Source organism: Populus nigra, chromosome 19 (genome assembly GCF_951802175.1).
Source record: "Populus nigra chromosome 19, ddPopNigr1.1, whole genome shotgun sequence".
In the NCBI taxonomy this organism is placed as follows: Eukaryota; Viridiplantae; Streptophyta; class Magnoliopsida; order Malpighiales; family Salicaceae; genus Populus; species Populus nigra.
In genome coordinates, this window is record NC_084870.1 from 12,561,759 (window position 1) to 12,587,067 (window position 25,309).

Here is a 25,309-nt window from a genome sequence, read left to right on the forward strand (position 1 = left end):
TCAACGAGCTGGTTTGCCCGAGTGGTTAAGGGGGAAGACTTAAGATCTTCTGTGCATAAGCACGCGTGGGTTCGAACCCCACAGCCAGCAGTTAACATTATTTATTTTTTACTTATTTACCTGTATTTTGGAATAAAATAAAAAAATAATGCGTCTGCCGGGAGTCGAACCCGGGTCTATTGCTTGGAAGGCAATTATCCTAACCGTTGGACTACAAACGCTTCTTGAATGTATTCTTAATAAATATGAATCTAATCAAATTAATTTGTTGAGAGAGACAATCATGATGAAAAGTGAAAACGACAACAAAAACCATTCAAGTACTCGCCGTTTTCTTTTAATAAAGAGTCCGGCTCTTTAAAGCCCAAGTAGCGGTTAAAAGAGTAAGGAGTGTGGTTTATTACTAATTCGAGGCCCAGGGGGTTAGGCTTAGCATGATGTGAAGGCTTCTAAGTTCTATCCATCCAGCCCATATATCTTAACAAGTTGAACCAGATCTAAATCTAAATCCACTGATCTAACTGGAAGAGAGTCGTTTAGTTGATAGTTGCTAGATGTGATTTGAGAACTTATTTCGAGAAAGGGTATGGGATGTTGAGTCCTTGGTCCATCCTGAATTATTTTAGTCAAAACAGTGTAATTTTGTTATTTAAAAAATAATATTAGAGTCGAGTTAATTGGGTCATTAAAAATTTAATTTAATTAAGTTTTATCAAGTTAATATATTTTTTAATTCAACTTAAAACCTTTCTAAACTAGGTTTTAAATCGCGGGTTTTCTAGTGAATTCACCACATGAGATCAATTTTAATAATTAGTGATTCTATTCAGAAGAATAAAATCTTGAAAGAATACAATAACTAATGTGCAACACCTTCAATCAGGATCAATTGACAGTTGATTCAGAAATTCCTGGACAGATTGGTCTTCTGTTGTGACCATGTAATTGTAAATTTGAGTTGTTCGGTCACTATTTAGTCGTCATTTTCATGCAAGTCTTTTGTTTTATGTACTGCATATCCATTTTATTTTCTAGACAACTTAGTCCATGAAATAACTAATTATATATGATGTGATTTCATATATTATACGATATCATTGTTATATCGCAACGTTATGCACTTCATTAGTTGCTGGTTACCCTTCCTGGTATATAAGGCCTCATAAAATCACTAGTTGCCCTAAGGTTTGCATTTCCACGAGTAGACAACTGCCATGCCAGGATTTGTGCTATCCCCTCCAAAGCTTTTCGTTGTCGCTGTGCAGATTGAAAAGGGCACTTCATTAGGCGATTGGGGGGTGTTCATGTTTGCGTAGTGCCAGCAGAAGGGTAGCCCATACTTGTCTCAATCGAATATTGGACTCTTCCCCTCAAGAATTGGAAAGATAAATTAAACCAGCTCAATAAAGATTGGCTGTTATTTTTCAGAAAAGAGTTCGTCGTCGCATTTACACTATCAGTCAGTCCACCATGTGTTGTTGTGTGTCTTTTTTCCCCTTCGGTGCTGGTGGGGACAGCTTCTCCGTTGTCATGATAACAGCAGTTTTAATGGCTCGCTCAGTTATTCAATTCAGTGCCTGGCATTAGGCAGTCTTGCCTCACCACGACCATTATTAATTAATGCACAAGGTTTAGTAATATTTCATGCTGTATCAAATAATTGTGAGAACATGGCAGATGAGCCATTCAGTATCGTCATACCTAATTCGAAAACTAATCTAGAAAAGAGTCTAATTAATGAAGACATTAGTCTTTAAACGAACACAATCTGGCACACTCCATTCCATACAAGGCCCAGATGGTAATTATGGGCTAATGAGTCCTTTGTTTGATTAAGAAAATTGTTGCTCTCAAAATCTCATTTCTATTTTGTTTGAAATTAGACGTGTTTTGGGTAATGCAGACTATATATATTGTTGATTTGTAGCAGACTCATTTTGCCCCCCGCCGTTTTACTGACTCGAGTGCAGAAGGGTTAGGCACAGATGGAATCGATGCTTTGAGCAGAAGAAACCAACATGGAGCATCTTTTAAGTCTAATCATTTGACAGGTTTTTCCTTAAAACAAGATTAGCCTTGCAAATGACAAAGGGCCACGCAAGAAAATAATGGAAATGTTAAGCTAGAGATTAATGAATGGCTCCAGATTGGATGGATTTCGAGACATAATTCATGTCTCATGGGAAAAATGATTGCAACAAAGTAAGGCACGAAAAGCATTCGCAAGTATAGTTATAAAACCTTAAACGATGTTGCTAAATTGACCCACTAACCCATCACTCGGATCTTGAACGAGTCATATCCAAACCAAATCTTATAATTATATTTCTTGAAATAATAATAATAATAATCTACCTTCTATCGCCGAAATCAATAAATCTTGCCTTAGTTCTGTTCAAAACATCAAATTCTCATGAAGGACCCAGCAAAACAAGTGAATTGGCCCTGTCTTGGAATCATTTTCGCATTAAAATTTTGTGTGTTCATGTGTATATTGGCAATGAAAAGATTTAATACATTGGTGGAGTTGGGTTGTTCTCCCTGTCTTTTGGGTTCTCCAACAAGTCACACGTATTTCTGGCAACCCAACGGAGCTCTATTTACTTCGTCCTGCATCGTCAAAACGAGAAAATAATGGGCCTTCTATGCAGTACGTATTAGATACGGACCTTTAAGGATTTTTCTGGTACTTCAGTTCAGTCCCTTTGTGGGGTTACATAATTGGAGAGAGACCTCTCCTTGTCTTGTAAAAACTCCCCACAGCTTAGGATCATTCACCGCCACCGACAACTGGACTTGAAACGTTGAAGCAATTTGGATAAAAAAAGAAGCAGCAGCAGCAAGATAGGTGGCGGATAAACAAGAAAACGATTTCTCATACATACAGTTACATTGGGTGGAGAATATAAGCAAGATGCTTGAGAATATATGGGCCTATAAAGAACTGACCCCATGTAGCAGAAAAATGGGGGGACTAAGGTCTCCCACGTTAAGGGCAGCAAGAGTAAGGGAACCCGATGCATCAATGCTAGAATTGACAAGTCACGTTGTCATTGGAGAGATGGTAAGACTAAGGGAGTGCTAATTCCAAAAGGGCTTAGCACAGAACGGCAACCAAGTGAGATGACATTTCAACTTACTGGTTTATAATATCTTAAATCTTTGGATGTTTATGAGATTGATTGGAGGACACATGTGAAAGCTGTTTTCAGATCCTTAACAACGTTAGTATAATAAATTGTTTTGATTTGATTGAAGAATAACCGTAGAATTTAGACAAATTGTCTTAATTTATTATAACTTGTTACAATGGTGAAAGATCCATGTTGGCTAATGCTATAGATTTTGAAAGGGCACAGAGCATGTGCCATGTAGAGGAAATCTCGCTGAGATTGGAACACTTATGCAGTCTAGCATGCTTTGATTCCTTCAAAAAAAAAAGATGAATTAGATTATGCATACTCCCCTAGGTGAACATTCAAATTAAGCTCTAAAACTCAGCAATTAAAATGGTTCTTTGGAAACTAATCCTATCATAGAAAAGGCTACAGCTTTGAGTCGTTCCCTTTGTTGATACAATTTCGTTGCCATTTCCTGGAGAGCTGATGCCATTTCTGACTACCCTTTGGGGCAATCATTCATTCCCTGGTTACCCCATGGCTTGATTTCCTTGAATGTACAACTGTCATACAGAGATTTAAGCCATTGCTTCAAAACTCTTCGTTGTTATTCTAACAATTGAAAAGGGCACCTCGTTAGCCAATTAGGGGACCTTGCATGCCTTGGGTGTTAATGTTTGATGAGTGGCAACATGAGGGCAGACACCAATTGTCTCAATCAAATATAGGATTCTTTCGCACAATAATTGGAAAGAAAGATAACCCAATAAAGATTGGCTGTTATTTGTCAGGAAAAAAAGGTGGCTGACACACATTATATACACCACGTCCCTTGTGTTCTGTTTTCGTGTGTGGGTATTTTTTTTTTCCCTATGGTTTTGGTGGTAGGGACAAGTTCTGCAATGTTATGATAGGAGGAGTTTTAATGGCACCGTTGCTCAATTCAGTGGTTGGCATTAGTTGCTCTTGCTTCACCATGACCATTTATTGATGTAAAAGAATCGGTCATACACTGTCAACTAATTGTGGGAATGTAGCAGACGAGGCATTACTCTCATTAGTCTAACCACACCATGATCTTTCTTTAATGAACAAGGTTCGGTATATTCCATTCAATATAGGGCCAAAAAAGGGGGCAGAATATAGCCAATTATGAGGCATTAATCTAGTTGTAAAAGGCTTAAGATTTAGGGTTCTCAGAGTTGAGTTCTCCTGTATATTTAAATACTTTCACCCCAAGATCATAAAAGAACATAAAGAAAAGAGTGATGTGGGGATGGGAGTGATGATCTGAGCACATTGTTTTCTCACTAAAAGGCTATCAAAACAGCTTGCTTTGGAAGTTTCCATAATCAATGACTAAGAGTAGTAGTTTTCTAAGATGGTGATTATCATTACTCTTATAATTCATTTTTATATTGTTTGCAGTTAGGGTTACTAAATTATAAATCTCTGGTTTCTGATCAGAATGGAGTTAAATAGTGTATAATACAATTGCAGGCTATTATTGTGCTCCCTATCCTTTCATTGATTCAAGTGCAAAAAGCTTGAGCACAGATAATATTGACACTTGTAGTAGAAGAAAGAAAGCAGCATGAAGCATCTTTCAAGTCTAATCATTGAAAGGTGATTCCTTGAAACAAAATTAATCTTGTAGATGACGAAAGGGTAACACAGCAAAACAATTGCACATAAAAGCAAGTGGTAAAAAAACATGGCTCTAGATTGGATGGACTGTGAGAGATAATTCTTGTCACAGGGAACAAATGTCTGGCACCAGGCATGAAAAGTATCCATTAAGGAAGTCCCAGGCTTTTGTCTACATCTACAGGAAAACAAAGAACATTAATGGATTGCCAGGCACTTGGATTTACAGGACTGCTAAAATGTGCTTAGGCCAGAACGTGAATAACCATACAATTATTGCAAGAATAGCGCGTTATACATGCGTACAACATGACTAAGATGGTTATTAGATCGCGAGGATATTATTTTTTAAATATATTAAAATAATATTTTTTTAAAAAAATTATTTTTGATATTAGAATATTAAAACAATCTAAAAATACTAAAATCAAATAATTTAAAATAATAAATAAATAATTTTTTTCAAAAAATGTTTTTAAAATATATATAAAAATCAATTCCAGTTCTTCACGATGATGACAGAGTATAGTGTAGCATCACAAGTTGCTAAACATGCCCTCATAATCACGTCAGGTTGATCCACCGACATGTGAGTTAACCTGACCAATTTCATAACTCGGGTTTTAAAACTGGGTTTATAACTAATGTCTGTTAAAAGCAAAATCAAAGTCTTTCTTCTTGTAATGGAAACCTCACCGACAAATTTTTTTTTTTTTTTTTAATAATAATTAGAGCCTGGGACTCGTTAACATTCTTGCAAACAGTCTCCATCAAAAGACCGCTGGTTTTGTTTTGTTGTTGGGGGCCATGTTTGAGGGATGGAGGTGTTCAGACCACTGCCACTCTCAACCTTCAGGCCTCAATAGTAAAATATTATGTAAAAATGTAATTAGACAGAGGAAGGAGACAATAAATTAACTTTGACAACAAATACACCATGTCATTGCTTCAACTTATTCTCTTAAACTAAGCAGAAGGAACAATGGGGAAAAGGAACAAAATCTCACAATTACAAGCAATCTATTTAATTGAAATAACAATCCTGTTGCCTAATGCTGTCTCTGACGCTTCTTTCTCCTTGAATCTGTATGGTGTGTTTCCACAATAACAGCATCTCTTTTTGGTATTTTTCTACTTTCACTAGAATGATTCACACTAAGTCTTCTGAAGGCATTGGCTATGACTTTTGTGCCAGTCATGTTGAATGACCTTTTTTGTTTCCTTGAATGGGCTGAAATGGCAGGAATTGCAATCAAATGTTGCTCACAGATCCCCCACTTAATTATATATTGTGTTGTCGAGGAGAAAAAATAAAAACACAAATGGCAGCATGACATGCACAAAGAGGGTTTTGCTGTTTTTGTGCGTCACTCTGGCTGCTGCTGCTAAGAGCTATTAAATAATGGTACCAACGTATCCAATTCCAGTGATGAAGAAGGTGACTGTTTGGAGCCAAAGGTAGACGAAGTAGCAGTTCTTTCCATTAACAAAGTCATAGCATCCACACAAGAAAAGGAATGCTGAAAATCCCAGTTCCAATGTGTTGAGTCTGTAAAAAATCGAAAAAAGAAAAACAAAAGGCATGTTAAAAGAATAAAAACATACGCTATTGCTATATACACCAAGCTTGGATCATCATTACTGATGACAAATATATATATATATATATATATATATATACACACACACACATACATAGAGAGAGAGAGAGAGGTCCACTGCAAAATTATTGAATAATCTAGAGTTGATAGTGTAGGCCCTTGATCTCATTTAACTGAATCCAACATCAAATCCATATAAATTAATAACAATGCAAATATTCTCAACTACTACAACAAAGAAGGCAAAAAAACAAGCAAAAATGTATTTTAGGATGGTGGGATTTGGTCATCTTGCTAAATAATATTTCTATATGATATTTAGATTTTGTTAGTTTGGTATTTGCCAGCCATTCATAGACCGACAAATCCCTTGACTGTGAATAAAAAAACTACAGCGAGCACAACTAGGACAAACTTACAATTTATGAAGGTATTGTAATTATGATCCGAGACAGGTAAAATATTTTGTGCCAATGGAATTAAAAGTTAAGGATTATTACCTGTCCGTAAATTTGAATCGGAATTTTCTGGGTGCTTTGGGGTTTGATTTCTTAGCCTCTGCTGCTTTCTGGAGTGTGTTTCCTAGTTTTTCAGTGACAACCCACTCATTGGCTCGCCCTGCTTCAAGCAGACCGATGAACGTTGCCTTAGTCCGGTGCAAAGACATAACGTTTTCGAAAAGGATCCAGTAAAACAACAAGTGAATTGACCTGCGCGTTCAATTTATTAGTACTGTCTTGATTCTTGGAAGAAAACTTTAAATCTGCGAGTAAAATTTTGAAAAAAATGACCATACCTTGGAGTTCCTACTGAATTTAGAATGGTAATGACAGAAGGAATGTAAACGGCTCCCCAGATCGGAACCTTGACTTCAGGGACCAAAATAGTCAATGGAAGTACAACGCAGTAGAAGGAGAAGGTCACCATGTGAGCTATGATCTTGCGAACGAAGAAAAAGCTGTAGATCACATAGACCTTTTTCCAGAACCTAACTTTCTGAAATACGCAAAAAAGAAATTTAATTAGGAGTATAGCACAAAATATTAACTTTAATTTGAAACTAATCCTAATTAGCAACAAAAGATGAAGAATAAAAAGATCCAAACCTTATTTCTAACAATCTCCATAACCATTTTCCTGAACAGATTAGCAGGACCGCAGGACCACCTGTGCTGCTGGAACCGGAAAGCTTTGAATGTACTTGGAAGTTCACTTTTTACCTGCCAAGAAAATCAACCGTTAATTAAAAAAATAAGATCATCAACCTGAGATGAATTGTTCTAAAACCAGTATTAGGAACGTACTTGAGGATAGTTAATTACATACTTGGAGGTCACCAAGGTAGAGAAATTTCCAGCCCCTGAGACTAGCTCGGACTGCAAGATCCATGTCCTCCACTGTAGTTCTGTCCTTCCACCCACCAGCCTCATTAATGGCCGCAATTCTCCATACCCCAGCAGTCCCTGTATTGGCATTCATCGTCACATTAAAAATCTTTTCATTGGTCACATCACAAAATACATTAGATGTTATAAATTTTATGTAACATTTTCACCTTCGTTTAATTCTTATTATTTTACCTCCGTCAAGTTTCTAAATCCAGGAAACACTTTCCATCATTATTACAAGTTGCCCTCACTCTCACAACTAACTCAAATCACGTCCCGGGTCAATTCAAATTAATTATTTTGTTCAAAATATTTTTAAAAATTCTTAGAATTAATCATTTTAAGTATCACCCAGATTAACTTTCAAATTAATCTAATACCATCAAGTCAATATTAAAATAGATCAAAGTAAAGCCCGAACCGACTCAGATGAAACTCTGAATCATCATATTATCGTATCAATCTACTTAGCCAGACCGAAATGGAAACAAGGCAGATTAAATTTTAATAATTACCATTGAAGCCAAAGAATGCATGAGTAGCTGACCCAACTTCTTGTTCCACAGTAAAATGATAATCCAAAGACATTTCTTGCATTCTTGTCAACAAGCACTCATCTGCATTCACTGCAAAAATTTCACCACCCCCAAAAGTAAAATCATTAGTATCATCATTAATCATTAAACATGTAATTAAATTAATGAACTATGAAACATTAAATTAATGAATTAGACTAGCCGTTTACTTCTTTGTCTTCACATGAGTAACGTCAGTGGCTATCCACAGTAACGGTCTTTGATTTATTTATTCTTTTTAACTGTAGTAGAAAAAATATATTCTTTTTTTTATTCATTTACCGTAAAATACAAAAAATGAAGGTGTCGGCAATTTAAGAGAGGGTCCCACCCCATCTGCGAACTCACTTCGAAAGGGTAAAACGCACGTGACCAGATAATGGATTAGCTGCCGCTAGAAGAACAGAAGGTTAAGGGATACTGTAAATGACAAATTTGCCCCCACAGCATGGGCTGTCCATGTGATCCGTGCAACGTGGGGCGTCCATGTAAGAACACCAAAACGACCACTTTTGTTTTCTTGTATCTAAAATGACTAAAATGCCACGGCAATTAGCAATTTTCAGGAACAAATTTTCTTAATTTCAGCAACTTCAATTTGAAAAGGAAGACACTGGTATTTTTTTTTTAGGGAGTTATTATTATTAATTGATTGATTGATAACATAATTTGGAAACAAAATTAAAGATGGGAAAGACTCGCTGAACCCGTTAGAACTTTTCTTTTCTTTTTTGTTCATGTGGGTTCCATGGCAGCGTGATAGACGGTCAGTAGACCCCCAAGTGTAAAAATCAAGGTGGCCAAGTGAGCCAGGGTACAGTGGTCCCCATCCCGTGATTGTTGGGTGAACCCACATCATCACCCTCATGCAGGAATAGCAGAAGCAGTCTCCTATCATAAAAGGACTAAACTATAGCACATAAAGACCACCGACACTCGCAAAAACAATGTTAGAAATTTAAGAAAATAAATAATCAACTGACTTTAATTAACTGGCTTAATTAGGGTTTTGGTGTGTTTATTTTTTAAAACTTTTTGCTGTTTTTAGCGAGCTTACCAAATCTCCAGCGACCTTGAACGAGGGCAATGTCAGGATTGTGGATCAAGAAAGGAATGGCACGCCGGAGGTAGTCAGGCTCAGGCTGGAAATCAGCATCAAAGATGCAAACATATTCGCAGTGTTTAACATAGCTTCTCTTTAGGCCTTCTTTTAAAGCACCAGCTTTGTAGCCTGTTCTGTTCTCCCTGATTTGGTACCTTATGTTTATGCCTTTGCTCGCCCATCTTTGACACTCTAGCTCCACCATTTGCTGCATTGATGACAACACGTGACTCATTGACCAAAAAAATAGTTTAATTTAAGTGCATGAGCAAAACCCAGATCAGAGATTTAACAGTCCTTCTCGGAATTGATAAATTTGGACTAAAATTAGCCAATTGGAGCCTACACCGATTTGCTAAGCTTAACAAAAATGATTTACATGACGCGAATGTGATCAAAACCAATCAAGAACAAAGGGGGCGTCTAGGAATTATAAAAGATTTACATTGGGGGCAGATTAAAGTGATTTTTGTTGTTTTTGACTACCTTGATGGCAGGGTCAGTTGAATCATCCAGGACTTGGATCACAAGACGATCTGCTGGCCAGGAAAGATTAGAGGCTGCACCAATGGATAGCTTGTAAACCTGTCCAAAACACACAATAATTATATGACGAAAAGCAAGAAAAGCTCTAAACTTCAAAGACTTTTCTCTAAATCCCAGGAATAAAGTATGAAGAAGAAACAAACTGACTGAAAATAAAGTAAACAGAGGACACGGAGAAGGAACTAGAGACCTCTCTTTCGTTGAACATTGGGATTTGAACAAGAACAACAGGGAAGTTAAGATTGCCAGATTCCAAATCATCTTGCATGGGCTCCCATTTGTAACGCTTGTCTGGTTTCTTCCAAAAGAGCTTAACAAGGATTATGACAATACCCATGTAAACTCTCTCCATGAAGAGCATGAGTGACATGGCTAAGCAAATGTAAACCCCAAGTGTCAACAAAGGAACTATCAATGGTGCTTTTAGTAGCTCCCAGATGAGTGTAAGCTGACCTGCAATATCAGAACTTGATACCTGAAACTGAAATGATTCAGGTATCATGACTTTCGGCGAAACTTCAGCCATCTCTCTGTCTCTCTCTATCCCAAAAGAGCAGAGAAAAACAGAGGAAAAACAGGGGATACGCTAAATTGGCAGAAAGAACAATCAAGACTAGTACAAAAAAGAAACAGTAAATTTGTTTCTTGTATGGTTTTTTGGATTCTCAGCAATGTGGTAGAAATAAAGGTTGTATATATATTTGGAACAGAGCTATGATTACAAGGAAAACTTGGTTAAATGCTATAGAACCCCAGTTCAAGTATTCCTGTTTCTTCTCTCTCTCTTTCTCTCCTTAAAAGGAAAGAACAACAAACCTTTACTTTTCACTCTTTCAATGCCTCTCCTCTCTCACAATCTGTGCCATCCAATGCTTCTGTTTCTTTTGATCTAATGAAGCAGGGGCAGAACAGAGGTGAGGCAGAGCTGGGAGAGAGGGAGAAGCAGAAGGGGTTTTGTGAGAGGGAGAGAGAAAGGTGGTCATTTTATAGTCAATTTTGGTACTATTTGGAAGTAAATTTACTTCTTGCCCTAGCAAGAAGTATTATCTGCCCAGAAAACGATTTATAAACTTCACCGTTCCAATTACAAAGTGTGAAGTAGAGTCTTAATTACAGCACACAGATACCCTGCATGGAATTTTATGGAAAGGATATGTTTGTCACTTTCAAGAATGGGAATTGTTTGTATTACCAAAATGGCCTCGTCAAGATTTTCTCCTTTTTTTTTTATTGGGGGATTCGGAAATCCAGAGGAGAAATGGAGTGGTTCTCCCTAATTTCATAATAATAATAATAATAATACATTAATTATGTCTCAAACCTGTTTTATTTTAGAAAATACTGGATGCATATAATAGTTAGATACAGGAGTAAAAGATGATAAATGTAAAAAAAATATCTTAATTCAAAAACTTAAATTTTTAGATAAAGTCTCAAGATATGATTTATATTATTTCCTGACACACCTCCTCAAGTGTAAAAATTATTTGAGTTTAAAATTTACATAGACTCATATTACCTTGTGATTAATTTTTTATCAAATAAATAAGGATGGTGAAATTCAAACTCGTGACCGCTTGATTATCAAAGTTTTAATACCATATTAAAGAATCATCTCAACTCAAAAACCTGAGGTTTTAGATGAGATTTCAAAATATAATTTATATTATTCTATAACAATAAATATCTACTTACTTTTTTTTTTTAACCCGATAAAGAAAAAACAGAACATTAAAAATAAAAAAAAAACAACGAATTAAAGTGCTGTGGTTGACTTTTGTGACTAGTCAGTGATGTATAACAAATTTACAATATAGGGGTAAACAAGTGAAAGTAGAAGAGCTTTCACCGTTTTAGGTTCACATCATGGTTATGTTATTAACTGCCCGTACCTGAAAGTATAAAAGTACACACGTGAGGAGGGTCAAAACTCGAGCCAATGATGTATTAATCCAGTAAAAAAAAACTAAACCTAAACTCAATGCTGGGTTCAAGTCCCAAGTTGGAGTACTTCCATCCAAATAATTCTAATATATATTACGTTTTGTGTCATAAAATATATAAAAATAAATATATCTAAGTAAATCATTATCTATTTAAGATTTTAATTAAAATAACTCAAGGTAGTAGCGCACAGTGCTTTGACATGATTATATCTAAATAATTTAAAAACACTTAAGAAAACATTAATTTTTAAATAAAAAACATTTTAAAAATTACAACATAAAAACAAACACTCAGGTAACACTACTACGCGGGCAAAAATTAGAAAGAAAGAGCTATTGCAGCTGCCCCTTTAATTTTTGTGGTCCAAGTTTTGGCTCGCACGCCATTCTTAGCCTGCTCGTATGCAATTCCTAGCTCCACGAGTGAGAAAAATCAATTAACGGTCCACTCATCTTCTGGTCTGGGAAAAGAATACTTGAGATATGATTCATTTTTAGGTGTCAAAAGGTATATTGCTAGCTGATTTGGTGTTAACCTCACCACTTTGTGAAGAATGTAAGCTTATTTAGGAGACAAAGTACAGGCTTGAATTTCAAGTAAGAAATGAGGGGAAATGGCGTGTTGCCAGTAGGGTTTACATTTAATGTCCAATTAATAGATTTTATGCTAAAAAAAAATAAACGTGCTATGATGGGATCTATGTCCTTCAATTTGGATTTATTTCAGAAAAAATCTTCTACTTATAAAATCTATCGAAACAATTAATATTATCTTTGAGTGTGTAAAAGCTAATTAATTGATAATATCTTAACAGTTAAAACCTTCAAAAAAAAAACAACTAAACTAATCTTTTTCTAGCAACCTGGCTCTTATATTTTACAATAAAAGGAACGTATCATGAATTATTACTTTTTGTAGCATTATATATTTTCCAATAAATGAGATCCCAAATCCTCTTATATTCAATAAAAGAATTTCAGTAAAATAAACGCAATGGATCAATAGGGAACTATATATATACTATGTTTTGCTGAATGTCAATTAAAATTTGTGTGAATTATTTATTTGTATACCATCGTATATTTTTCTCTTTTATTAGCATGTTATAAATATTTTTACATAGTACGTACGTAGCCAGAAATAACATACAAAAATGGTTTTTCTTTTCTTTTTTTATGAAACAAATAGCTCATGACTCAAATAAAATTAATATTACAAATTTTTGAATTGTTTTGATGTATTAAAAAAATCTATATATATGACAATCCCATGTTCCAGTCTTAATTCTCATAATCAACGGGGGTGGGAAAGGGATTTTTTCCTGCTAAATAGATAGTTACTAACATTAATCACTCCGCACATGATGGCACTCCGCAAGGGTTTCTAGCGCTGCGGTCGCAGTCTAAAATTGACCACAGGCGGCCACTGCCTGCCTTGGTGGTTGAGGCCTGAGGGGTCCTCTTCCTTGTCAGTTTTAGTTTTTTTGTTCCCTTTTATGCAATGATAAGTCAGTCAGCCAGTCCATGCAATTAAACTAGTAAAAACTGTTCAAAAGACAAAGTTCTTGCATGGTCAAGAGTGGATAAAAATGATGTTAAAGAAGAGATTAATAAAATGAGATTGGGATTAATTAATGGCCTTTTTTCTTGTTTTCTGTGAATTCAAGTGTGTTTTTATTGAGATTTTTCAATTTGACCCTTCTTTTCTTATTTTTATTTTAAAATTGTTTGCATTTGGCATGTCTAAAGATATCATATTTCACTCTATCTTTCTAACTTTAACTTATTTTGAGATTTATCCTAATAGTTTTGTATTTTGGCATCCCCTACTCAAGCAATCCTAGTTCTTAGAACAGGCATATCGAATCTAATCTTCAGGAAAAACAAGCCCTGCTTTAATCTAAATTTGGCATTTTCATTTCCTTGCAAGCGTTGTTTCTGCCATGGTCCCTCTATTTTTCATGTTGATCATTTAGGTCCTTTATTGAAATCCTGGGCACACCATCACCCAGAAAATGAAATTAAGAGCTGGGAACGTAGGGGTTGATGGGCCTGAACAATTTTAGTAAGGTAGTTAAATTAATAAATTAAAAATCTCAAAGGACCGTATGTGTAAATATAGCGGTTAAACCGTGGGTGCGTGCAAACTCTTATTTTTTTGGTACAAACTGTGTGAAGGTGTTTAAGGCAGGGACACCCTTGCCATTTAATGATATTGCCAGGGACCCATATGACCTTCGACAGCCTCCCAGTGATGTTAGCAAGGGCAGACCGACAAACTTAAGCATGAATTAAAGGTGAATGACTGTTGCAGCGATGAGTATTACAGAACTTGTTTGGGAATGTCAGTGTTTTTTTAAATTTTAATTTTTTTAAAAAAATTAATTATTTTTTATGATTTTAGATTATTTTGATGTATTGATATAAAAAATAATTTTTAAAAAATAAAAAATTTATTTTAATACATTTTAAAAAAAACACACTTTAAATCATAATTATTATCATAATTTTAAACCTACTTTAAATTCAATCGCTCAAATATCAATGAGATAAATTATAAATTTGAAGTTTCGCATAACTCATAGACTAGTATAAGCTTTTTCTTTTCCAGATATATTTTTTAAAAAATAAAATAATATTATTTTAAAATAAATTTAAATTAATTTACAAATTCATGGATGAATTTGACCAATCCAAGGACCTGGTTATGATAAGTCTGATTGTGGCTAGAATGTGGAAATATTCAAATACCCCCACCCAATATTATTAAGAATAAAATCTTTCTAGCACTTAAGAAAATAGGAAAAAGGAGATAAATGGATCGAAATTATTTTCATTGATTTGATTGTTAAACAAATAGAGGGTAACATATGTTCTGATTGTATAGATTTGCTTTGCTTTGCTTTGCTTTTCCTGTAGCAACAGGAGAGCATGTTTAAAGCCTAGAGCCTCGTGTCAGATCACAAGCCGCTGCCAATGGAAGGTGCTTTTGCCTTCCCACCACCCTCTTCCAGGATTCTTCTTCTTCTTCTTTCAATCTCTTTGAATACAAAAGTTGTGGTAATTGAAAGAAGTCCCACATAAACTAGATAAAAACTAGAGAAGCCATTCTTTTCGATTTTCTTTTTCTTTTTTATCAACGCAATTTCGTACGTTGCTAAAAGACAGTAGTGTTGTACTACAGCCGGCCCGTGCATCCACGTGTTAATTAGCAATAAAAATACTGATTTTGCTAATAAATTAACAATTCCAATTTGTAATCCCGTGATAATGTTGACCATCATGGCCAAGAATCAAGGGTTTTGGAAATTATTTGGCTAAATCCCTGCCTACAATAATTATCTTAACTAACAGAACAGTCACCAGGGATGCCAACAAATCTAGATACATGGGTCATATGTCTATCATTGAGTCAAATTATATATATATATATATATATATATATATATATATATATATATATATATATTAATTTTCCTTGTAAGTTTAGAATTTAATACATCCACCAAATGGTGTTGCGAGGATTCAAAATTTACTCATTGATGTAGTACCAAAAATTCAAGTAGTCTAGAAACAAGGCTCACGGGTTAGATGGTCAATTAATCAATTGATCCTAATAATCTTATTCGTTCTTTCTAATCAAGATAGTTGATAGTTTATATTTGGTACTTGGTAGGCTAAGATGGCTGGTATTAAAGCGTGCCACTAGTTTTTTTATTACAATATTATATTATTATTATTATATCGGACTGAACCAATTAAGGCATCTAGGGTGGGCCAAAACGAGTCTAACCCGACTCAGTTGGATTGGACCAACTAGCAACCCAATAAACCCTTCTTCTCTATTTTGGGTGGGTTAAACTGGGCCGAAACGAGTCCAGCCCAGCGCAACTTAGTCATTAGCCAACCCAATGACTAAGTTGCATTGTAAACAACAAAACATGATTTATAATTCATGATCGAACATTGGTGTTAGAGAAAAGGAAGCTCACCTGGCGCAGGGTTATAACTATCGTCACTAGTCTAGCATGAGATTGGTGGAGGTACTAGTGGCTAATAGTGGGGGCTGAAGGAAGAATCAACTGTCAAGCCCATTTGTAGCTAGGTCCGGCGATAATGTCAATTCCAGCTGCATTTGGGTTTAGAAGTGGTGAAACCCAACGTGTCCAAGGCTCAGTACACTACTAAACTCAATCGTAATTAGGTTTGGTCAGCGTCAAACCCAACAAGTGCGGGTCTTAATACACTATTAAGTCCAATCATGATTGGATTTGACTAGCATCAAACCTAAGATCTAAACCCAACATGTCTTGAGCTTGACATACTGCAAAGCCCAATTGTGGCTGGATGTGGCTAGTGCCAGACCCAAAACACCTTCATTAAATGTGTTTGTGTTCCGAGAAATTTATACTCGTAAGTTTTTCTTGATTCAATATTTTTTTTAATAAAATCTTGATTCATCACTTATTAATTTAGGTGAAGGCGCAGTGGTACATGGATGATTATCATGCATGCATCAGGTCAAAGCCACATGAGAAAATTAAAGGGTAGTTTGGATTAGGGTTTTGGTTATAGTGATGATCATTCTCACGAGTGACATGTTATAGGCAAACCGACTATGCCTTATCTTTTTGGCAGGTAGCCCAGATTTCCTCTTCTTTTTTTTTTTTGCTTTGGGAAGGTGAGGCTAATCACAATAATAATGTGTCAAAAGTTAAGACATACGGTGACCTACCACATTGAGAGTGTGGCTTGTGGAGCCTCCAGCCCCTTTAATCTTATCTTATATGCCCTACCTGCCTTTACCCCCAGAAAATATATATATGTTTCACAAGGATGTGAGACTAATTAATTTTTCTTGTTGTTTTTCTCTTCCGTTACTACTTTATTAATTTTATACACAGGGAGTGGTAAAACGGGAACAAATTAACACTTGAATTAATATATACGAGTCCTATCCCTTTCCATCATGCTTTGGTAAAATAATTTACTCATTAATTAAGCCTTTGTCAGTATTTAGTTGATGAATTTACAGCAGTCATTATAGTGGACAGAAGTACAATTTGAGACTGTAATTTATTTATTTTGAATCAGACAATGTTAAACTTGGTCAATATAGAAAATGTCGTAGAAAATAATCGACAAGGAATTTTCCAAATCTTTTTTAAAAAAATGTGAAGATTTCCAAGTCAGACCAATAATTAGGCTGATGGACCCTCATAAATAAAAAATGTGGATGGGAGATGTGTTTCTTGTACACAAAAGCCTAGCTATTAAAAGGATTGAGAAGCAGAAATAAATAGTAATTGTGAAGCTTCTCTCCATTTCTTCTTACGTAATCCCTCTTTTTCTGAAACAAATCAGGACACGTCTCTCCCGACCCCTTACGTTCCCTGTATACCAGGATTGTCGGTTGGTTCTTCAACCCTCGGATTCCTGTTTTTTTAGAGTTTATTTAATCTCGTGTTAGAGAACCGCTAGCACACCTTTTCTTGTCTCCTGTTAAGACAAGCGGGAGGCAATGTGCTTCAGAGAAGGAGATCGGGTGGTGAACAGCAAACACTTTCTTTTTATTCTTGCTGATGAACGATAAACCAAGTTAACAATGACGTGTTCTGAGTTCGAGAAACATTCTTAGAGTTAATCAAAGCAGTTTTGTCGTATATAACATGAATTTATCAAGGTAGTCTCATGCATATGTAATTGATTACATTTCTATAACTTTTTATGATACATTTCTAATTAATTTTAAATTTAATGCGATTTTTTTTTATTTAGATGCAGTAGTTTGAGTCTTTTGAGAATATTTGTGAGGCATGCGAACCTAACCTCATATTAGTATCCCGACTTTTTGCCAAGTTTCAGTGTAGTTCCCAAACAAAAGTTTTTGTTGCTTGAGTTGCCCATTTATTCAAAATACTCCAATGGACACCTCGGCTAAAATATAATTTTGAAACTCATATCGGTTCACAAATTAAATAAGTCAATTCATGGGTTAGTAGATTGATCTAGATTAATTATTATTTTTTATTTTTTATCTAAAGATAAGTCTTTATATCATTTAAAAAAAAACCAAAACAATATTTTGACCAAAAGTATTGACTGAGTCTCTTATAGATTTTGATTAGTCACCCAAGTCCAATCAAATCAATTAAATAAATAGTTTTGGAAAAAAAAACTTGGCATAGTCTAAGTTATGAGTTGACAGATAACAAATCGACTTGCTAGGTTTGATCAAGTTTTTTAAAATTACAATTTAAGGTATTTATGATTATTTTTGTTGATAGAGAATGTCAAAATCATTTATAAATTTTGCTAGGTTTGGTATGATCTAGGCTATGAGTTGACAAATAACAAATTGACTTGTTAGGTTTAGGTTAGAATTATAATTTACGATATTTATAATTTATTTATTTATTTTTTGGTTGATAAAATCATCTTCAAATTTTGAAAATTCTCACTTTAGATGGACACGTTCAAGGGGATTCTATCGAGACATTTGAGAAACCTTGGACACTCGGTTAAGAGAAGTCTTCGTTTAGGATCGAGTTGAGAATATTTGATGAATACTTTGGAAACTAATGTGAGTTTTGCAGATGTCAACATTACTATCAGTCTATAGCTATTAATGTCACGATTACAGTGTAATTGATGCTGTTAAAACATCGTTGTATACTAATAATAATAAACTGAGACGAGAATTATTCAAAACTAATTAAAGGCATATAAGCTGCCTTTCCATTGATAATTGTCACCTAACCTTCACGGATTTGATTAATTAAAGATCTTACGTTTGTGTGCTGACCTATCTATACAAGGCAGTGGCTGGCCACTGCTCTTTAATTAGTGAACTTCTTCAAATTAGTTTTTTTTTTAATATTTCACAATCTTTTATATATTATTTTTTAAACAAGAAATGTAATGTCAAGAGAATTTGATTGTAATCTAGATCAGTGGCTATATAATATATCTAATTAAGAAAATAGTGTGTTTAATTTTTTTATATATGTTAGTCTTTCAATACCTTAAAGTTTTTTAGCCATGGAAGGATCCCAAATTCTACCCCACCCCATCTTTATTAAAACAAAATTGCTTTATTGTGATTGGAATGCCTGCTTTCTTGCTACAAAAGAGAAAAGGAACTGTTGTGTAGACTATGAAGCCTGATACCGACACTCGAAAATGAAGAAAAGGGAATTTGATTAGATCAAGCAGAATTAATTAAGTACATATTGTCTTAAGTTCTAGGTTTTTTTTTTTTTGTCTAGCTGTACTTTTAAAATAATTGATTTTTTTAAAATTTTTTTTTTATATATTTTTTTGAATAGTTTTAAACTTTTAATATGTTCATGATAAAAATAATTATTTTTAAGAATATTATTTTAATATATTTTAAATAAAAAATACTTTTAAAAAATATCCAACATTAATCACTATCTTGGTTTGAAAAGTATCTAAAAGCTAAATCGAGGCTCTTGGTGTGCAATATCAATCATTCCAGTGTAACTCCTACAAAATTTGACTCCAGCAACTTTTACGAGAATGGTAAAGGAAGCTTCGAAGGAAGAAATATAGTACATGTAGTTCTCCAAGGCTCACTATTTTAACACGATATAAAAAATACAAAATAAATTCGGATTATAAAAACAGATCATCAAATCATAAAATTATAAAAAATTTTAAAATATATTAAAATTACGTGAAAATATGAATCACCGATTGATCAAGTGAACATATCAACAAGTTAATTTGATTTTTTAAAACCAAAACTACGTGATTTCAAGTTTTTTTTAATAAAAAAATCAAAATAATTTTAAATAAAACACGATCGTTTTAGTTAAAAACAATGGTTCAAAGTAAAACCTATTCAAGCGTACAAGTTGACATCAATTTTTTATACCTTCTTGGATCCATTTCATTAGAGCCCACGGAAAAGGGATACGGCGCACCACGTTCAACGACGGCATGGATTTTCTTTATTATTTTTTTATTTTTTTGGGATGCTGAAATCCCGCAATTCCCAAGTCTTCTTTGGAAATCAAAGTTTCTTTTTCTTTTTTCTTTTACTTTTTGGTTCATTTCCCTCCATGCAGTACAGTAGTATACTTTATCAGTAATGCTTTCACTTTACTGGCCTGAAGGTAATGCAGAGTTAGGTTTTGATATGCTGCTTTATGTACTCCCACCTCATGTTTGTCTCTAATGCAGACACAGATACTGAATCTAAGATTTTCTTTATTAATGCCATTTTCCTCAATAAATCCTTCATTTACATCTTAATTGGATCCCCACGTCTTATGCTTCCTCTGTTTCTTAGCAAACCCACTTTTCTCAAAAATCTTTTTTTAATTTTTGTTCATGGAAATCGACAATCTCCCGCTGATATTGCTCTTAAGTTTTCGTAATGTCCAAGTAAAGAAGATATCCTCCCTCTAAATTGATAATAACCTATTATTAATCCCTTTCCACTACTCATAAAGAACAAGATCAATACACCTGAGGCACCGTGATTTATGTTGTGTAGATCAATGGGGTCGAGAGTCAAATATGTTTTAATGTTCTCGAATCCAACAAATACAAATTAATACAGAGACCTCTTCTTGCTGCTCCATTCCACTTATTCTTCTTTCGTACATCAAAGGGCATAAATCCTGGGTGAGGGCTGGTCCAAGAGGTTCACCATCGAGTAAATAGGACAGAAAGTATGCTTCTTTTATGCTTAGACCTGAAGGCATTTTCTGTTCTTCTTCTTCTTTTTTCTGGATTCACCAACTTGGCTTTGTTTGGGAATGCTGCCAACTGTGCAGCTGACTCCATTCCCAAACGGGTAAAACGTCTAAATGGTTACTCTCTCCTTTTCTTATTTATCTCTCCACTCTTGAGATTCAAGCAGAAATCGATTTTCCTGAAGTCAACATGACGGCGAATAACTTAATTCAAAGAAAAGTAAGAAAAGTTACAAATATGTTTAGTTCATTAAAGGGCAGTCATTTTCTTAATAACCTCGTAAAAGAGGTGAATCCTGCGTAAATGATGTACTTACAGAGTTCGATACCAGTTAAAGATGTTTTTCTCGCCCATTTTTCAAATCACATACCCCACTACTCAAGATTTTTTAAGCAGGATAATGAATGATGAATCAGTGATTTCGAGACAAGTATGGAGGTCACTGCAGGCATAAACCAGACAACATGGAGTAACAACTAATAAGGAACATTTTGTGCCGACAAAATTTCATTACTGTTCATATTATTCTACGAATGCAACAGCCATGTACCCCAACATCAGATTAAAAAGAAAAAGAATAGCACCTAATTAATTAGTTGTAAGAGATGGACTAGAGGACTATAAAAAGGGGATAATCAAATCACCAATGGAATGCCCCACGTTGAAATTTTGATCATGATAGTGGGCCACTGTGATTAAGGTTTTGGACACTGCTGTGATAGAATTACTTCAATGTCTGGAAATATATATTCATAGGTTGTCAAGTATGTTGGTGCTAATTTACTCTAGACAACACATTTAATCTTGATCCGCCAGGCAAGTAAGCATAATGTCACTGATATTAATTATTGCTAATCCACTTCATCTAATGCTTCAAAATGCTCTTAGATTTTACCACAACTATAATTCTTTGATGGAGAACTTTTAAACTTGAGGTCACTAACAGTGAACAATAAACACGTACCATTTCAAGTACAAATACAGAATTGATTTTCATTTTACAAAAGAGATGTTACTAACCTCAAAAGGATCATCCTGATCAGTGCACAGCAAAGTCCAGTGAATGCAGGTAGCTGAAATGCAACCTGCTGATTAATAAAAGCACGCCTTTGGTCGGAGTCCAGCCCCAATTTAGAAGCGGAGAAAGCTTTATTATAATTTTTCATGGATATCTACCATCGCATTAGATTGATCAAGATGCAGACCTTCCCGTGTCTTAACTCCAGAAGAGGAGCTTGAAAAGGCGTTTCTTTGGGCAAATGAGAAGCATAAATTCCCATTTATTCGACCATGAAGTCTGAGATTGTTGCGAATGAAAAAAAGATCTTCCATTTTCTGCACTCCCAACCTGCCTGCTGCTTCTCGACATGAGAAGTCATTAGCTTGCCAAATCTCCTCAAACATAGCAACACTTGAAACCTGGCTCAGAACCTTTATGGCTAGTGTTTGCAAGCTGGGTGTTTCAAAACCGAAGTTTTCCCACCATGCAACTGGGTCCATTTTATCCCTGCAATCCACAGCATCTTCCTCTCCCAAGGATCCCTCCAGACGCCAGTATGAGCTGAGCTGCTCTCTGAGAACACGCCTGGCTGTGCTTTCACCCTCGTATCTTTCTAGAGTAGCTTTCCAGCCCCGCATTACAGATTTATCTTTTGTTTGACCCTTCCCAATATATCTAGGATTCAGTAAATAACCTGCAGCGTGAAGAGGGGAAAATAGAACATCCCACCTGTTCTCAACCAGCCTTTCTAACTGATTCAATATGCCATCATCAATTGCCTGACTCCTCAAGGCTTCAAGTGCCTGAAACCGCCAGTCATAAGCTGCCCCAATAACAGATTTGCCAATATCCATGGTAGCAAGCAACCTTACAAATGGCTCATACAACTGCAACAGCGAATGAGCATTTCTCCAGAAACCGTCATCTAAAATGGCAGATTCCACATTTACAACATCCTCTGCAATATTATGCTTCCATTGCTTCCAGTCCTCACTAACAACCATATCCTGAAGTGATTGCCTTAGCCCGAAGACCCTCAGGAGAAAACAATAGGAAGGTGCAAATTTGGCAGATATTGGATCAGACAACTCTTTCAAATTTTGACCAAAAGAACATGATGAATTGTGTTGATATGTGATCATGCATTCCTCAATTGCCTTGGCACGCAAGACAATAGGTTTTACCCATTCCACTTCAGCTATTTCTTCCATCAACATGAACACAGAATGTGAAGTGCAAGGAGACCAAAATATATTAGGGAACTTCGACAATACATAGGATTCAGATGATTTGCATGCATCGCCTGGATGTGAGACTATCTGAAGAACATTTGTGGGGCCAACTTCCATAATTGTATCAGTGAGAGCACTAGTAAACACATGCTCTCCCTCATCAGTATCATCCACATCAACTGCTTTTAAGAATACAAGTCCCCTTGAGCTGGAGACAAATATACTGATGTTTAGGCTACCTAATGCACCATCTAATCGACCTGCACACAGTATTGTGCATCCCGTATGTGGCCAGGACTCCCTAACTAGAGCTACTGATTTTTCAATCCTCCCTTTCTCTTTGCTTAGAAAAGAATCAGACAGCTTATCTATTGATGGGAGCTCATACCCAGACCCAAAAGAACCAATTGCTTTCACCATTTCACGAAAGTAAGAAGAGTTGATGATATCAATATTTAAACCATCAGCATAAAAAAATCTAGCTACTATGTCATCTACATCTTCTCTTGTGATGGTTTTCCAGGAAAGAGTTGGCTGAGAAGTCCGCATAAGTTTACCAGGCTTCCCAATGACACAGCTCTTTTTCTTCTTCTGTGCAACACGCTCCTCTTCTAGGACCTGAAATGCTTCTCGTAAAGACCTGTCGATAGAAGGACAACTTTTGACCCCAACACCTGAGACGCCTAGAAGGTGGGCCCTGACACGTGAATAAGATCCATTATATCGTAGATTACAGTGGTTACATTTCCACCTTTTTGTACCACTTTCCCTGTCAAATCCACCAAACACACTAACATGTTCCCATCCCCACTTATCAGATTCTGATGGCATACTTCCAAGCCTTGTCCTGAATACCAAAGAAAATGTATGTCGTAAAGGTATCGTCCACTGTCCCCCGCATACCAATAAAACCAATATGACAGAAATGAAATTGGTTATATCAGGATATAGCAACTATTGAACAAAGAGCTGCATCATTTTCATGCCTTGAGTCCAAGAAAGACAAAAAATATCTATCTTGATGTCGGTGTTCCCAAATTTGATTCCCAGTACTTTTCATTTGTTTTGATTCAACAAAAAAAAAATAATGGACTCACACTTTTCTTATGTAATTCTGCACAATCAGGAAATGCTGAACACTATTCGCGGATTTTTTTTCTCTTACCCTCTCAGTAATGTTAGTTTTATAATTACACTGAGCTCAGTCTAAACATTTTGTATGGAATTTTGGTACCAAACCTTTCATCTTCCACTTCTCCCTCCAAAACTTCTCTTAATTACCTGCACATCTCATTCAAAGAATTTCGTTTTAAGCATTTAATACAATAGGCTAACCTCTCTCAAATCAGAAAAGGCAACGATAACAAAATTGTCATTCCACTCAAACCAAAGAAAAGATTCGGATATGTGGATAACAAGAGGAGGAGGTGAATGCCGTAGAGAAAAACACAGGTTGAATATCTTTGACAGCTCAACTATTCTGCTTAATGTTCTGACATATTAAAACAGTCTGCCTGCAATAGTAAAAACATTATTGTATCATGGCACCAAGAAAGATAACTAATACTACGATTCAAAAGAGCTATAAGCAACAGAATTAGGGAATGTCAAGTCATTTTTTGAATGACGGCACCACTAAACATAACTACGATTCAACAGATCATCACACAGAAGGGAACTGAACTTCCTATAAAGCAGCATGCCAAACCAAGGCACCCATAAAATGTATATGCGAAAATAGAACTAATTCTTTATACCATTGCCAATGGAAATATAAAACGATATTTTCACAAAAGAGACTTTCCAATCTAACGAAGAGCTAACACGATCTCTTTACACTATAGCTAAACTTATATAAATCTTACAAGTTAAAAAGTTGAATGAGAATGAAATTGAAAAAAAATATAATTTCATTAATTATCTCAAATAAAATAAATAACAATCAAAATAATAGAGATAAAATCTAATAGATAAAAAAATTGAAGGATTATGAAATTAAAATAATAATAATTACAATTCATAAATTATTTTAAATAAAATAAGTAACAATCAAAAGAATAAGGATCAAATTTAATAGATAAAAAATTTTAATTAAAAAAATAATACGAGAAAAGTAAATAATAATTATAAAAATAAAAACTAGAGTTAATATAAAAATAAAATAAAATCAAATTTTAAAGGGTGAAGTTGAAAAAAAAAAGATTCAAAACAAAATATACAATAATCAAAAGTTTGAAGACTAAATTTGTTATAATCAGTAAATAATATGATATTTATAAATTTTTCACAATTTTTAAAAAATATTTTTCGTTGACCAACTTTTTTAATAGCAAAAAAATATTGAAAAGTTTGAAAAGTAATTTTTAGAAAATTATATTTTATCAAATAAACGATGATGTTTGTTACAATTTAACATATAAAGATTA

General features: G+C 34.8%; 2 protein-coding genes and 2 non-coding genes across 5 annotated transcripts; 1 reads left to right on the forward strand and 3 right to left on the reverse strand.

Annotated features, from left to right (window-relative positions):
• The first annotated feature begins 7 nt into the window (after window positions 1-7).
• TRNAL-UAA (transfer RNA leucine (anticodon UAA)) lies at window positions 8-90 on the forward strand. Its single transcript has one exon. It is a non-coding gene; the product is annotated as a tRNA-Leu (tRNA).
• A 59-nt stretch (window positions 91-149) lies between these two features.
• On the reverse strand, window positions 150-221 carry TRNAG-UCC (transfer RNA glycine (anticodon UCC)). Its single transcript has one exon. It is a non-coding gene; the product is annotated as a tRNA-Gly (tRNA).
• A 5,434-nt stretch (window positions 222-5,655) lies between these two features.
• LOC133679766 (glucomannan 4-beta-mannosyltransferase 2-like) lies at window positions 5,656-10,952 on the reverse strand. Its single transcript, XM_062102453.1, has 9 exons — window positions 10,169-10,952; window positions 9,919-10,017; window positions 9,388-9,640; window positions 8,271-8,381; window positions 7,694-7,830; window positions 7,474-7,587; window positions 7,164-7,363; window positions 6,868-7,077; window positions 5,656-6,315 (listed from the first exon to the last, which is right to left on the reverse strand). Exons 1-9 carry the CDS (start codon window positions 10,502-10,504, stop codon window positions 6,162-6,164), a joined length of 1,614 nt encoding a protein of 537 aa, XP_061958437.1. The 5' UTR covers window positions 10,505-10,952; the 3' UTR covers window positions 5,656-6,161.
• A 9,444-nt stretch (window positions 10,953-20,396) lies between these two features.
• LOC133679767 (uncharacterized) lies at window positions 20,397-24,731 on the reverse strand. 2 transcript variants are annotated; one of them, XM_062102455.1, is made up of 3 exons: window positions 24,123-24,731; window positions 21,672-23,730; window positions 20,397-20,829 (listed from the first exon to the last, which is right to left on the reverse strand). In XM_062102455.1, exon 2 carries the CDS (start codon window positions 23,712-23,714, stop codon window positions 21,804-21,806), a length of 1,911 nt encoding a protein of 636 aa, XP_061958439.1. In that variant the 5' UTR covers window positions 23,715-23,730; window positions 24,123-24,731; the 3' UTR covers window positions 20,397-20,829; window positions 21,672-21,803. The 2 variants fall into 2 exon arrangements, with proteins under 2 accessions (XP_061958439.1, XP_061958438.1); XM_062102454.1 differs by having other exon boundaries at window positions 21,672-24,731.
• Window positions 24,732-25,309: the final 578 nt, after the last annotated feature.

Excerpts from the sequence above, each read along its gene's own strand:
- LOC133679766 (XM_062102453.1), bottom strand. The coding sequence starts at position 10,504 with ATGGCTGAAGTTTCGCCGAAAGTCATGATACCTGAATCATTTCAGTTT. Across the intron at positions 7,588-7,693 it reads TCTACCTTGGTGACCTCCAA|GTAAAAAGTGAACTTCCAAG; the intron begins GTATGTAATTAA and ends TTTTCTTGGCAG. Across the intron at positions 7,078-7,163 it reads AATTCAGTAGGAACTCCAAG|GTCAATTCACTTGTTGTTTT; the intron begins GTATGGTCATTT and ends TTGAACGCGCAG.
- LOC133679767 (XM_062102455.1), bottom strand. The coding sequence starts at position 23,714 with ATGCCATCAGAATCTGATAAGTGGGGATGGGAACATGTTAGTGTGTTT.